The sequence below is a fragment of the Taudactylus pleione genome, unplaced genomic scaffold (assembly GCF_031769625.1).
Source record: "Taudactylus pleione unplaced genomic scaffold, aTauple2 ptg000218l, whole genome shotgun sequence".
Classification (NCBI taxonomy): domain Eukaryota; kingdom Metazoa; phylum Chordata; class Amphibia; order Anura; family Myobatrachidae; genus Taudactylus; species Taudactylus pleione.
Genome location: NW_028284620.1, coordinates 6,665,878 through 6,680,963, shown reverse-complemented (window position 1 = coordinate 6,680,963; position 15,086 = coordinate 6,665,878). Strand labels below are relative to the sequence as shown.

At 42.5% G+C, this 15,086-nt stretch overlaps 1 protein-coding gene across 1 annotated transcript in view; it reads left to right on the top strand.

Annotated features, from left to right (window-relative positions):
- MTMR7 (myotubularin related protein 7) overlaps positions 1-15,086 on the top strand; it is a 54,199-nt gene that overhangs the window by 18,060 nt on the left and 21,053 nt on the right. The window contains exon 7 of the mRNA XM_088478746.1: positions 8,907-9,039. Coding sequence (XP_088334872.1) covers positions 8,907-9,039 — 133 coding nt within the window. The remainder of the gene's footprint in view (positions 1-8,906; positions 9,040-15,086) is intronic.

Sequence of the window (15,086 nt, the reverse complement as noted above, 5' to 3'; positions counted from 1 at the left end):
TATGTCCAGTTTTGGCACTGCCTGTAACGTATTTACCAACTGTCCCTTATTTCCAGCTATAGTCCCAGGTTTTAAAGATTTGTCCCTGGGAAAGTTCCCGTTCTACAGTACTAAACACCTGCTAAATAAAGGCCTGATTTAGAGGTGAACACAAGTGGATTTGCAGGAGGAAATTATGTCTGATGCACAATTCTTATCACTGTGCTTGTGCATAGCCTAAGGCAGTATTTTCAGACAAACTTTCGCGGTGTAGTACTGCTCCTGGAAACCAGCAGGTAACTATCTATTTTCGGGCCCCGCCGCGGGTCTAAACAGCCGGAATTCCGCCACCGCCAGCTCAGGGAGGGTCCCAGCAGTGCATGGAGAGATATTTACTTCTCTCCATACCTAACAAACAGCGACAGTGCTCAGAACGGGAGAGGCGCGGTTCCAAGATGGCGGCCGCGACCTCCCTGCAAACACAGCCCCAAGCTGCTTCCTCACCTCCATCTCTGTTAGCAGCTACCTCTCAGAGTGGGGAAATACCTGCTCCTGCCCTGGCCTCCTATGCTGATATAGTGAAGGCTATTAGAGACACCATGGCCCCTCTGATGCAGGAACAGGCAGACTCATTCAGGCAGGCACTGCAAGAGTCACACAATGATATTGTAAAGTTGCAGAAAAAGGTGCAGGTTAATGAAGCTAAAATGGGAGAAGTGTTCCAAGATGTATTCACATTAAAACAACAGTATGATACTCTCCATAAGCGACATCTTCATACTCTTAATAAATTGGATGATTTAGAGAACCGGTCTCGGTGGAACATTCTGCGTATTGTGGGAGTGCCCGAAACCATTAAGGGTGAGTCCCTATCACGTTTTATTACTACATCCTTGCTGGAATTGCTGGAAATTAGTTACTCTTGCACTGACATGGCTGTCGAGCGAGCACACCGTATTGGCCCACCACGCAACAAACCAGATGCCAGGCCAAGAGTGGGGATTTTTCGCTGCTTGAATTTTCTACACCGTGAGGCGAAATGGCAAGCTTCTAGGAGAAGGCGCTCCCTGGTTTAGGAGGGTCATAAGCTATTTATCTTCCAAGATTATTCTGCGGAAGTCACAAGGCCTCGTAAAGCTTTTCCTTCAGTTTGTGCTGGTCTGGTCAAAGAAAATCAACGTTTTGCATTACTATATCCAGCAAGACTTCGTCTGTTTACTGAAAATTCCTGTCTGGATTTCTCTACCCCAGATGACGCAACAGCATATCTCTGGGAAGAAGCTGAGGCCGTGATTGGTGATTCTTCTTCTCATCAAGTGGATACCTAGGGGTGACTGCTTATTTCGGAATATGCCAACTGATAGTTTATATACCAGTTATCCCTTGAGTCCTATATATATGCCTATAATCCATTTTTTTTCCTCTTCTATAATTATAGATGTGCCTTATTACGTGTATGTATTATAGCCATTTTGATCTTTACAGCTCTTATTTTGTATTAGTTTTTATACTGTTTAATTTCTATAATGTGTCGCTGGTGGTGGCGACTATACTGTCATTATTCATATATATATGCATTCCACTGCTATCAGATATTTGTTACTACAATATTTATGGTTACCTATTTAATATGGAATGTGTTCAGTAGCTGCGGCTCCTTAGCGTCGTGTCCCTGTGCTACATATATTGTTTGCTGTAGTTTTACTATACTTCTAGCTAGGAAGCTCTAATTTTGACCTGATGGCCTGCGAGGTTATTTCTGCCTTGCTTTGTTTTTTTTTTATCATTTCTTTTTCTGAAGATTGTACCCACACTTTTATTTTCCCCTAATCCTTTTGTTTATTTTTTTTATAGTTTCTTATATGCAACTTCCCTGTTTTTTTTGCTCCTTTCATTTCAATCATGATAATTTATCTTCAAGATATCTTTGCTCTTAGTGATGTGTTCCCCACGGTATTCTTTATATTATCTATTTGCTCTATGCCCACCTTACTATACATTGCAATCGATACGTATATGCTGATATTTTTATATTTCCTCTGATATGGCCCCATTGAAGTTTAGCTCATGGAATGTTGGTGGGATTAATTCCCCCATCAAACGCAAGAAAGTAGTCACATATATACGAACACTGAATATAGATGTTAATATGCTACAAGAGACACACCTGCTGCCACCTGAAGTTATTAAGCTTAATTGTATGGGTTATTCAGTTCTATGTTCAGCCTCATATTCCTCTAGAAAAAGAGGTGTTGTCACATTGGTTAGAAATCAGCTCTCTCCCACACTTCTTTCTTTATATGCTGACCCTTCCGGTAGATACACAATATCTGAGGTGAATATTTTGGGTGACAAGTTTATCATATGCAACTTATATGCTCCTAATGTATACAACAAACGTTTTTTGCAGTCATTATTAGCTAAGGTATCTATATATTTAGACTTCTATTATCTTTGCGGGCGATTTTAATATGGTATTTTCAGAATACATAGATAAACAACGCCCCCCAACTCGTGTACGTAATCCCCCATCATTAGGTATTCCCTTAATGGCTTCGGAATTGCGGTTACTGGACGTTTGGAGAGTGTTACATCCTACTGACCGGGAGTACACTTGTCTGTCAGCTGCCCACTCCACTTTGTCTCAGATTGACTATATTTTACTGCCTGAGTCTCTGCTATCTAGGGTGGAAGACTCTGGTATTGAACCTATTGGTCTTTCGGACCATGCATTAATATGGTTTCTTATGGTTCCAGTTGTTGACAGTGGCTCTTATAGACCATGGCGTTTTCCAACATACCTTGCAAACTCTGTTAAATTTCGTAGCATGTTGGAGGCAAAGTGGTGTGAGTATGAAACTCAAAATACTGTCCACAAGGAAAACCCCTCCCTGTATTGGCAAACTGCCAAATCAGTCCTCAGAGGGGAAATAATAGCCTACGTCTCCAAACATAAAAAAGAATGCTCCAAACTATACCTACAGGCCCAGTCAGACTTAACTAACTCCTATAAAAATGTTAAGGTTACTCCTTCCCCCTCTAATAAAGAATTATATTTAAAGGCAAAATCTCATTTTGATGCTGTTATGGATCATATTGCTGACCGTCATACTTTTACTAAACATTGTCACTTTTATAAACATGGCAATAAAACGGGCCGCCTCCTCTCTAATATGATTCAAAATCATTGTATCCCTCTTGAACTCTGACAGCAATATGGTTAAAAAAGGTCAAGACATCGCTGATCTGCTTGGTAATTTTTATAAAGATCTGTACTCAGACCCATATATACAGTCCCTTTGCATTTTTCATGTTTTGTTGCCTCACAACCCGGAATTAAAATGGATAGTTTGAAGGTGTGCATCATTTCATTCACAGAACATGCCTACAACTGTGAAGTTGTGTTTTTTTTTTTTTTTTATATTGTGAATCAAAGAACATTTAGGACAACATAACAGAAAACTTCAGCGTGCATAACTATTCACCCCCTTAAAGTCAGTACTTTGTCGAGCCACCTTTTGCGGCAATTACAGCTGCAAGTCGCTTTGGATAAGTCTCTATGAGCTTGCCACATCTTGCCCCAGGGATTTTTGCCCATTCCTCAAGGCTCCAGCTCCTTCATGTTGGATGGTTTATGCTTGTGAACAGCAATCTTCAAGTCTGACCACAGATTCTCAATTGAATTGAGATCTGGGCTTTGACTAGGCCATTCCAACACATTTAAATGTTTCCCCTTAAACCACTCGATTGTTGCTTTAGCAGTATGCTTCGGGTCATTGTCCTGCTGGAAGGTGAACCTCCGTCCCAGTCTCAAATCACAGGCAGACTGAAACAGGTTTTGCTCAAGAATATCCCTGTGTTTAGCACCATCCATCTTTCCTTTGACTCGAATCAATTTCCCAGTCCATGTTGCTGAAAAACATCCACACAGCATGATGCTGCCACCACCATGTTTCACTGTGGGAATGGTGTTCTTGGGGTGATGGGGTGTGTTGGGTTTGCGCCAGGCATAGCATTTTCCTTGGAGGCCGAAAAGTTAACTTTTAGTCTCATCTGACCAGAGCACCTTCCTCCATATATTTGGGGAGTCGCCCACATGCCTTTTGGCAAACTGAAATCGTTCTTCTTATTTTTATCACTAGGTAATGGATTTTTTCTGGCCACTCTTCCATAAAGCCCAGCTCTATGGAGTGTACAGCTTATTGTGGTCTCATGAACAGATACACCAGTCTCTGCTGTGGAACTCTGCAGCTCCTTCAGGGTTACCTTTGGTCTCTGTGCTGCCTCTCTGATTAATGCCCTCCATGCCCGGTCTATGAGTTTTGGTGGGGGTGGCTCTCTTGGCAGGTTTGTTGTGGTACCATGTTTTTTCCATTTGATGATAGATTTGATGGTGCTCCGGGGGATCATCAAAGATTTGGATATTTTTTTATAACCCAACCCAGAATTGTACTTCTCAACAACTTTGACCCTGACTTGTTTGGAAAGCTGCTTGGTCTTCATGGTGTGATGCCTCTTGCTTAGTGGTGTTGCAGTCTCTGGGGCCTTTAAGAAAAGGTGTGTTTATACTGACATGTCATGTGACACTTAGATTTCACACAGGTAGACTTCATTTCACTAATTATGTGACTTCTGAAGGTAATTGGTTGCACCAGAACTTTTGAGGGGCTTCATGGCAAAGGGGGTGATTACATATGCACTTGCCAATTTTAAGAATTTTATCTATAAAGATTATTTTTGATATATTTCTCATGTCACTTCACCAAAGTATTTTGTGCAGATCATCACATAAAATTCAGATTAAAAAAAAACAAGTAAATTACAGGTTGTAATGTAACAAAGAAGGTAAAAAGCCAAGGGGGGGGGGTGAATACTTTTGCAAGGCACTGTAGACGAAAATAAGAAGCAGAGCTTCTGGGAACATGTTATTCTTCCTGTTATCACTCAGGAACAGGCTGATATGCTTATTACGCCAATTACTTTGGAAGAAGTTTTGGCAGGTGTTAAAAAATTATAGACCTTAAAAGCTTCCGACCCAGATGGCTTTTATGGGGAATTTTTTTAAATATTACAAAATAATATTTGCCCTCTCCTAGTTTCTTTCTATAATTCTATTCTCACTGAGAATTATATCCCTCCATATTTTAATTCTGCCACTATTAAAGTTCTTCCTAAACCAGGTCGTGATCCGCTACATCTTATAGGCCCATATCATTGTTAGATACAGATTACAAATTGTTAATAATCTCTGACAGAGTCAAATTAATTCTGCCTAATATTATTGCTCCGGACCAGATCTGCTTTATTTGGGGACGCCATTCTACTATAAATATCTGCAAGGTGATCTCTGTGATACAGTCGACTGCTTTGACTTCTGATAGTTTACCCAAATCTATTATTTCAATGGACGCTGAAAAGGCATTTGACCTTGTCACATGGGATCACCTTTACAGCACTTTATCCAAATTTGGTTTCCCTGGTCAATTTATATCTCTTTTGTCAACATTATATTCCTACCCAACTACCCAGGTGTCTAGCAACGGTTATCTTTCTCCCTCGTTTTGTGTTCAGAGACGTACTCACCAGGGGTGCCCTTTACCTCCCCTCCTATTTGCTGTGGCGTTGGAAACTCTTGCGATCGCTCTGCGGACCTCAACTGATTTCAAGGGTATTTCTATGGGATCTACTGAACTTAAATTGTCCTTATTTGCAGACGACCTGCTCCTGTTTGTCTCTAAGCCAGTTTCTTCCATCCCGGCCATAATTGCATTGTCTAATTTTGGATCATTTGCTGGGTACAAAATCAATCTCCATAAATCGGAACTGATGCCTATTGCAAATACTTCCTCTACTGACTTGCAACACCCGGCTTACAGTCATTTTTGAATCTCTCCTACCCAATTAAAATATCTGGGTATTAATATCCCACTGTCTCTCTCATCATTATATCGCCTAAATTACTCACCTATTATATCACAATTAATCAAATTGCTAGATGCCTGGAAAATGATGCCCCTTTCCCTCTTGGATAGAATAGTGTGGATTTCCCTAAGTTGTCATACCCGATTCAAATTATACCTATTTGTTTAGGTTTACCAGATGTGAAGGCTATTACCAAGTTGTTCACTTCCTTTTTATGGAAAGGAGGTCATCCCCGTATTGCAGTGGCTAATTACAGTTGCCCAGATCGAGAGGGGGCTTAGGACTGGCTGATATTCCTACGTTTATGAGAGCTGTACATTTCAGATATATCCGTGAGTGGTTACTATGTAGAGACACCTATACGCACCCATCAACCGAGGCTGCCATGTTTGCACCGTACTCGGCAGCCGCATTACTTCATTCTCCTAAGCGGCTTATTCCCGCTTATATTTTTAATAACTTATTATTTCACGACACATATGCAGCTTGGCGTACTATATGTTTGAAACTCAATAGGCCATATACTAGCTCTAAATATGTTACATTTGTGGGTAAGTCTCTGTTCCCCCCAGGTTTGGACAACTCTTTGTTCCTTCAATGGAGAATTAAGGGGATTGCCTTGGTGAAAGATGTTTTTGATCCGGGTGGAATTGTTCTGCCTTTTAGTGTTTTACGCGATACAAATGTTATACCCCACAGGGAATTTTACATGTTATCTCCAAATAATCCACTTTGCTCGCTCTATTATGTCACAAATACTATCTCTAAACTCTCCGGATTTGCTTCACAATTTATTATCCTATATATTACTCCATCCATACAAAACTAAATATCTTACACTGGATCTTGTTGGTAATTCATATAATCGAGTTTGGAAACAAACAGTAGCGTCATGGGGTAGAGACATACCATCTATAATTTCAGTGGATAACTTGCTTACACATTACGACTCCACCCTGAGATTCTTGCGTTGCTCATGGCTACAAGATGTCCATATCAAGACCATCAACAGAGTATATATATCACAGGCTCGCAGGAGCTTCATGGTGGCAAAGAAATCGAGTAATTGTCTCAAATGTAGGCGCCCAAACTCAACTTTTTTTCACAATATGTGGTTGTGTCCGAAAATACGCAAATTCTGGGGAAAGGTAGTTGTTTTTATTAATAATATTATGTAACTGGACCACCTCTACTCCTCCATTTTTGGGTTCGGTAAAATCACTTTTGCTTACCACCTTATACTATGACAGACAGGCTGTTTTCCCAGCAATAGAGACTGGTGTAGTCTCCTTTTATAACAAGTGGGATGCTTATATTGAGTCGCTCGACTCCTCCACACAGTCGAAAGTGTTAAAAGTAATCGAAACCACATCTTGGTATTTATATAGGAATATGACATGATGGATGACACCTATTTTTTGTTTATTGTATTTTGCTATGCTATTATGATTGGCAGGGGCTGCTTCTGACTATGGGCCTGATTCAGAGGCGCTCGCTATTTGCGAGCGCACGCTCTGAATCAGGGCGGGGAGGATATATATATTTTTTTCCTGTCCACTCGCAAAGCTGTGGGTGCCCACCCACAGCTACTGCGAGCGGGCAGGAGATGGTCGCGATTATCGCGACCATCGGGCTTGCGAGGTGACCCTGTGGTAAGGTCTCAGGTCTCGCAAGCCCAAGTGGACTTTCCACTACTGACATCACTGGTGATGTCAGCAGAGCCGCCCACAAACGGCAGGCGTTCCCTCGGGAACGCCTCCATTTGTTCAGCCACCCCCCCTCCCCGCCTACAAAACGGGGCAAGCTGTCGATCAACATCGACAGCCGCTCCGTTTTGTTGCCAGCCCCGGAGCAAGTGATTTCTCACTCGCTACGGGGCTTGAGCACACCACGCGTGCGCACTGGTTCACCATCGACCCGCTTGCGAGCGGGTCTGAATCAGGCCCTATGTTCGGAATTGCTTCACTTGGGATCATTCTTGATCATAAGAGATAGTCCATTCTCAATTATTACATGATTGAATTTCCCCTATTCCCCTTTGTTCCCTTCCCCTCCTTCATTTTCTACCTTTATTTTATTTTATAATACTATTTATATTGTATTTGTATTATAATGTAGTTTCTGGTATTATGTATTTGAATTTCTGAATATGTGGTCAAATAACTGATTTTGAATTTCAGAATCACTTTTGTTCCAGTGACGTACGTTGATGCATATTTTGGCCATGTGTATAGTTGATATGGTTCTTTTACACCACTGTTTTGGAAATGTTCAATTTTGAAATTTTTTTTTTTATATATACTACTGTATTGTATGATGTTTTTATATGTTTTATTTGAAATAATAAATAGATTTAAAAAAAAATATATATATATATATATATATTCATGGCTGTGTCGATTTTGCATGTTGTTGCTGCTAGATAAAGGTACGTTTAACATATTCTCCAAATGGAACATAACATCTGTAAAACATTGTCCATGTATTCATACTATGGCGTCATACTTTTATGGTTTATTTTGCATGTATTTGTAATAAATTCAATGCAGGTAATAAAGCATACTTTCCTAATCTCCTGAAATGTCCAGAAAACCCTTTAATTTTGCAGAGTCTTCTCTGGGCACCTCTGCGAGTCGGCCGCCCCCCATCCCTAATGATGTGAGCAGAGTTAGGGCTCAGACTGAATATGCGCATTTGCGCAGTGTAGGGCGGGGCCATGATGACCCAAATCATCCCCGCACATCAGCCTTTTCTCTTACTGTTTGCAGGGGGTTCCTCAGGGTTCTGGTTTCCACCCACATCCCAAAAAACTAGCTGTTAGTTTAATTGGCTTCTGACGAATAACATAGAATGTATGTTTAACATTAACCTATGTGGTAGGGAACAGAGATTGAATGCTCCACTGGGGAAGGGACTTATGTGGACGACTAAATATTATCTGTAAAGCGCAGTGTGATAATAATAATAATCCGAAAGACTAACCCTCTATGTGGTCCTGCTTCCAGCTGAATGCAATGGCAAACCGTGCAGCGGGGAAAGGCTATGAGAATGAAGATAACTATTCGGATATAAAGTTTCAGTTTATTGGCATTGAGAACATCCATGTGATGAGGAACAGTCTGCAGAAGATGCTGGAAGGTAAATCATCCCCCTTGATGTTGTGTTATATTTGTGATATAGTGTATTTCATCATTGGAATGAGAATTTATGTGGTGGATGTGCATAACCAGGCTTTACACTGTGTGGTAATATGTGGTCAGCCGCTGATAGACTAGTCTACAGTACACAGAAATGGCATTACCTGCAATCCTAGTTACTTTGGTAACATTTCATTTTGGAGCAGCACAACACCTTGGATATGACTTGGACTGCTGTCTGCTGGATAAACACCACTTACTTGAAATATAGATGTGTCCACATACATCTATCCTTCATGCGCTACAAGTTGCGCCACACATAATGCGGGAGCTCCGTGTGTCTCGGTAGCACCGAGCGTTTTCCGTGCAACTTTTTACATTCATATGCGTCTTATTCACACAGTGGTGGGAATAGCTAGCACAAGCAGCTTCCGCTGATTAAAATGATATGCAGCATGCCTATATTCTCTGCATCTGTGAGTGTATCTGCATGTTAAATGCAGAGTAACATGTTAAATGTGGCTGTAACACTGTAACGTAGCGTTTCGCATTCAGGCACACCCGGAGACGCACACAGAACATAGGCATGCTGCATATCATTGTAATCAGCAAAGGCTGCTTGTGCTAGCTATTTGCATCACTGTGTGTAAACAAGACGCATTTGAAGGTAAAAAGTCACACACACAGAAACTCGGCGCTACAGAGTCACGTCATGGCGGAATTAGAAGGGCTGTTTAACGCGCAAGGAGGCTAGATGTATGAGGACACATCTGTACAATAAGTAGCATTCTATTTAAAAAAAATAACTGTAATCTTTGCTACTGTTTAGCATAAATAGGGCTGTTCCTGTCATGAGTCGAAGTGAGAGCCTTTGTGAGATTCAAACCTTATCTCCTGGCCTGCAGCATCTCTGTCCTCCCTCCTGCCTCTACTGGTGCATCCCATATAGTTACTGCCTCTACTGGTGCATCCCATATAGTTACTGCCTCTACTAGTACATCCCATATAGTTACTGCCTCTACTAGTACATCCCATATACTGTAGTTACTGCCTCTACTGGTGCATCCCATATAGTTACTGCCTCTACTGGTGCATCCACTACAGTTACTGCCTCTACTAGTGCATCCCATATAGTTACTGCCTCTACTGGTGCATCCCATATAGTTACTGCCTCTACTGGTGCATCCCATATAGTTACTGCCTCTACTGGTGTGTCCCATATAGTTACTGCCTCTACTGGTGCATCCCATATAGTTACTGCCTCTACTAGAGCAGCCATTACAGTTACTGCCTCTACTAGTGCATCCATTACAGTTACTGCCTCTACTAGTGCATCCCATATAGTTACTGCCTCTACTGATGCATCCACTACAGTTACTGCCTCTACTAGTGCATCCATTACAGTTACTGCCTCTACTGGTGCATCCCATATAGTTACTGCCTCTACTGGTGCATCCCATATAGTTACTGCCTCTACTGGTGTATCTCATATAGTTACTGCCTCTACTGGTGCATCCCATATAGTTACTGCCTCTACTGGTGCATCCCATATAGTTACTGCCTCTACTAGTTCATCCCATATAGTTACTGCCTCTACTGGTGCATCCCATAGAGTTACTGCCTTTACTAGTGCATCCATTACAGTTACTGCCTCTACCGGTGCATCCCATATAGTTACTGCCTCTACTGGTGCATCCCATATAGTTACTGCCTCTACTGGTGCATCCCATAGAGTTACTGCCTCTACTGGTGTATCTCATATAGTTACTGTCTCTACTGGTGCATCCCATATAGTTACTGCCTCTACTAGTACATCCCATATAGTTACTGCCTCTACTGGTGCATCCCATATAGTTACTGCCTCTACTAGTACATCCCATATAGTTACTGCCTCTACTGGTGCATCCCATATAGTTACTGCCTCTATTGGTGCATCCACTACAGTTACTGCCTCTACTAGTACATCCCATATACTGTAGTTAATGCCTCTACTGGTGCATCCCATATAGTTACTACCTCTACTAGTACATCCCATATAGTTACTGCCTCTACTAGTACATCCCATATACTGTAGTTACTGCCTCTACTGGTGCATCCCATATAGTTACTGCCTCTATTGGTGCATCCATTACAGTTACTGCCTCTACTAGTGCATCCATTACAGTTACTGCCTCTACTGGTGCATCCCATATAGTTACTGCCTCTACTAGTGTATCCCATATAGTTACTGCCTCTACTGGTGCATCCACTACAGTTACTGCCTCTACTAGAGCATCCATTACAGTTACTGCCTTTACTGGTGCAGCCATTACAGTTACTGCCTCTACTAGTGCATCCCATATAGTTACTGCCTCTACTGGTGCATCCACTACAGTTACTGCCTCTACTAGTGAATCCATTACAGTTACTGCCTCTACTGGTGCATCCCATATAGTTACTGCCTCTACTGGTGCATCCCATATAGTTACTGCCTCTACTGGTGCATCCCATATAGTTACTGCCTCTACTGGTGTATCTCATATAGTTACTGCCTCTACTGGTGCATCAACTACAGTTACTGCCTCTACTGGTGCATCCCATATAGTTACTGCCTCTACTGGTGCATCCCATATAGTTACTGCCTCTACTAGTTCATCCCATATAGTTACTGCCTCTACTGGTGCATCCCATAGAGTTACTGCCTCTACTAGTACATCCCATATACTGTAGTTACTTCCTCTACTGGTGCATCCCACATAGTTACTGCCTCTACTGGTGCATTCCATATAGTTACTGCCTTTACTAGTGCATCCATTACAGTTACTGCCTCTACTGGTGCATCCCATATAGTTACTGCCTCTACTAGTATATCCATTACAGATACTGCCTCTACTGGTGCATCCCACATAGTTACTGCCTCTACTAGTACATCCCATATACTGTAGTTACTGCCTCTACTGGTGCATCCCATATAGTTACTGCCTCTACTAGTGCAACCATTCTAGTTACTGCCTCTACTAGTATGTCCCATATACTGTGGTTACTGCCTCTACTGGTGCATCCCATATAGTTACTGCCTCTACTAATGCATCCCACATAATTACTGCCTCTACTAGTACATCCCATATACTGTGGTTACTGCCACTGCTAGTGCATCCCATATACTGTAGTTAATGCCTCTACTGGTGCATCCCATATACTGTATTTACTGCCTCTACTGGTACATCCCATATAGTTACTGCCTCTACTAGTACATCCCATATACTGTAGTTACTGCCTCTACTGGTGCATCCCATATAGTTACTGCCTCTACTAGTGCAACCATTATAGTTACTGCCTCTACTAGTACATACCACATACTGTAGTTAATGTCTCTACTGGTGCATCCCATATAGTTACTGCCTCTATTGGTACATCCCATATAGGCCCTCATTCAGAGGCGGTCGCAAGAAGTGAGCGCTCGCTCTGAATGGGGGCGGGCGCTTGACTTTTCAAGTGCGGCTACTAGTGCAACCATTAGTTACTGCCTCTACTAGTACATCCCATATACTGTAGTTAATGCCTCTACTGGTGCATCCCATATAGTTACTGCCTCTACTAGTACATCCCATATAGTTACTGCCTCTACTAGTGTAACCATTATAGTTACTGCCTCTACTAGTACATCCCATATACTGTAGTTAATGTCTCTACTGGTGCATCCCATATAGTTACTGCCTCTATTGGTACATCCCATATAGGCCCTCATTCAGAGGCGGTCGCAAGAAGCGAGCGCTCGCTCTGAATGAGGGCGGGCGCTTGACTTTTCAAGTGCGGCCTCCTGGTTGCTAGCTAAGCTGTGGGTTACAACCCACAGCTTTAGCGACCGACCAGGTTAATGGGCGCGATAGTCAAGACCATCGCGGCCTTCGGGGCTTGCAACGAGACCCTAAGGTTGGGTCTCGGCAACAGCAAGCCCTAGGGAGCTTCCTGCTCTTATCGAGCAGGAAGGTCCCCACTGACATCACTGCTGATGTCAGTGCGGCCACCCACAAAACGGCAGGCGTTCCTTAAGGAACGCCTCCGTTTGTGAAACCACCCCCCCGCCACGCTTACAAAACGGGTCAAGCTGTCGATCAACATCGACAGCCGCCCCTTTTGTAGTGAGCTCCGTGAATTTCTCTCTCGCTCTGGGGCTTGCGCACTGTGGCTGCTGCGCATGTGCAGGGCCTAAACATCGACCCGGTTGCGAGCGCTCGGCGCTTGCGACCAGGTCTGAGAGAGGTCCATAGTTACTGCAGAACCTTGTGTTTATTGTAGTCACCGATGGAGCCAGCACATAAAGATAATTTATCAGGTGTTCTCTCCTTCTGAGATTATAGGCCTGATTCAGAGGTGGACATTATGTGCAGATGCCACTTCACTTAACCATCCCTGATCATATTTCCAACACAAATTAAATCTCTCAGAGGGAAGTAAAAAAGAAAAAAATCATCCAGTGTTTTTGATTGGTGGTAGATTGCTCATATTTTTTGATTAAAGTATCAGATGTGCAAAAATAAATCTGCAGAATAGGACATGAATTTCTTTTCAATGCTGTGGCAATATTGCTGTTATTATCCTGGCTCTTTATGATGCATAGTGTTGGAATTCAACCACAGGTCCCATACTGCTTGTATTAGCATTCCTGGCAATACAGTATTACTTATAATCAGTGGCGGCTCCAGAGGTGAGGCTGCAGCACAGTCCAAAATTCAAATAGGGGAACCACAGCAACTGTCATTTCACACGCTGCCAAACATCACTGGCTGGGACTCACTGGCAGTTGGTGTGGCTCCCCTATTTGAATTTTGGACTGTGCTGCAGCCCCACCCCTGGAGCTGCCATTGCTCATAATTGGTATATTATGAAAGCTGAGGATTTTACATCTATTGAATACCCATGGCTATATGTGGGTGTCCATTTTAGATATCTGATTTGCCCATGCTTGAAGTTTGACTTGGCTATTCCTCTTGCCAGACCTGTCTAAGGGTTTGCTAACTAAAGTGGGCCCCAACCACACACATGTGCTTCAGCATCTGCAGTTAGTTTTGATCGGAGTGCTAAGGTGAAGTCTCTGTGTGGTCAGGGCTGCCCCCTTTATGCAATGGTTGGCACTGATGTGTCCAGGCTGACCAGCCCCAAGCCCGTCAGGTGAGAAATAAATTAGACAAATCGTGAAGAAAACGAAAAATACACATATACAGTCAGGTCCATAAATATTGGGACATTGACAGAATTTTCATATTCTGTCCTCTATTCACCACCACAATGGCTTTGAAATGAAACAAACAAGATGTGATTTAACTGCAGACTTTCAGATTTAATTTGAGGGTAATTACATCCAAATCAGGTGAACGGTGTAGGAATTACAACGGTTTCTATATGTGCCTCCCACTTTTTAAGGGGCCAAAAGTAATGGGACAAACTAAACAATCCTAAATCTAACTTTCACTTTTTAATACTTTGTTGCAAATCCTTTGCAGGCAATTACAGCCTGAAGTCTGGAACGCATAGACATCACCAGACGCTGGGTTTCATCCCTGGTGATGCTCTGCCAGGCCTCTACTGCAAATGTCTTCAGTTCCTGCTTGTTCTTGGAGCATTTTCCCTTCAGTTTTGTCTTCATGAAGTGAAATGCATGCTCAATCGATTCAGGTCAGGGGATTGACTTGGCCATTGCATAACATTCCACTTTTTAGCCTTAAACTCTTTGGCTGCTTTTGCAGTATGCTTCGGGTCATTGTCCATCTGCACTGTGAAGCGCTGTCCAATGAGTTCTGAAGCATTTCACTGAATATGAGCATATAATATTGCCCGAAACACTTCAGAATTCATACTGCTGCTTTTGTCAGCAGTCACATCATCAATAAATACAAGGGAACCAGTTCCATTGGCAGCCATGCATGCCCACGCCATGACACTACCACCACCATGCTTCACTGATGAGGTGGTATGTTTTGGATCATGAGCAGTTCCTTTCCTTCTCTTCTCTTCCCATCACTCTGGTACAAGTTGATATTTGTCTCATCTGTCAATAGGATGTTGTTC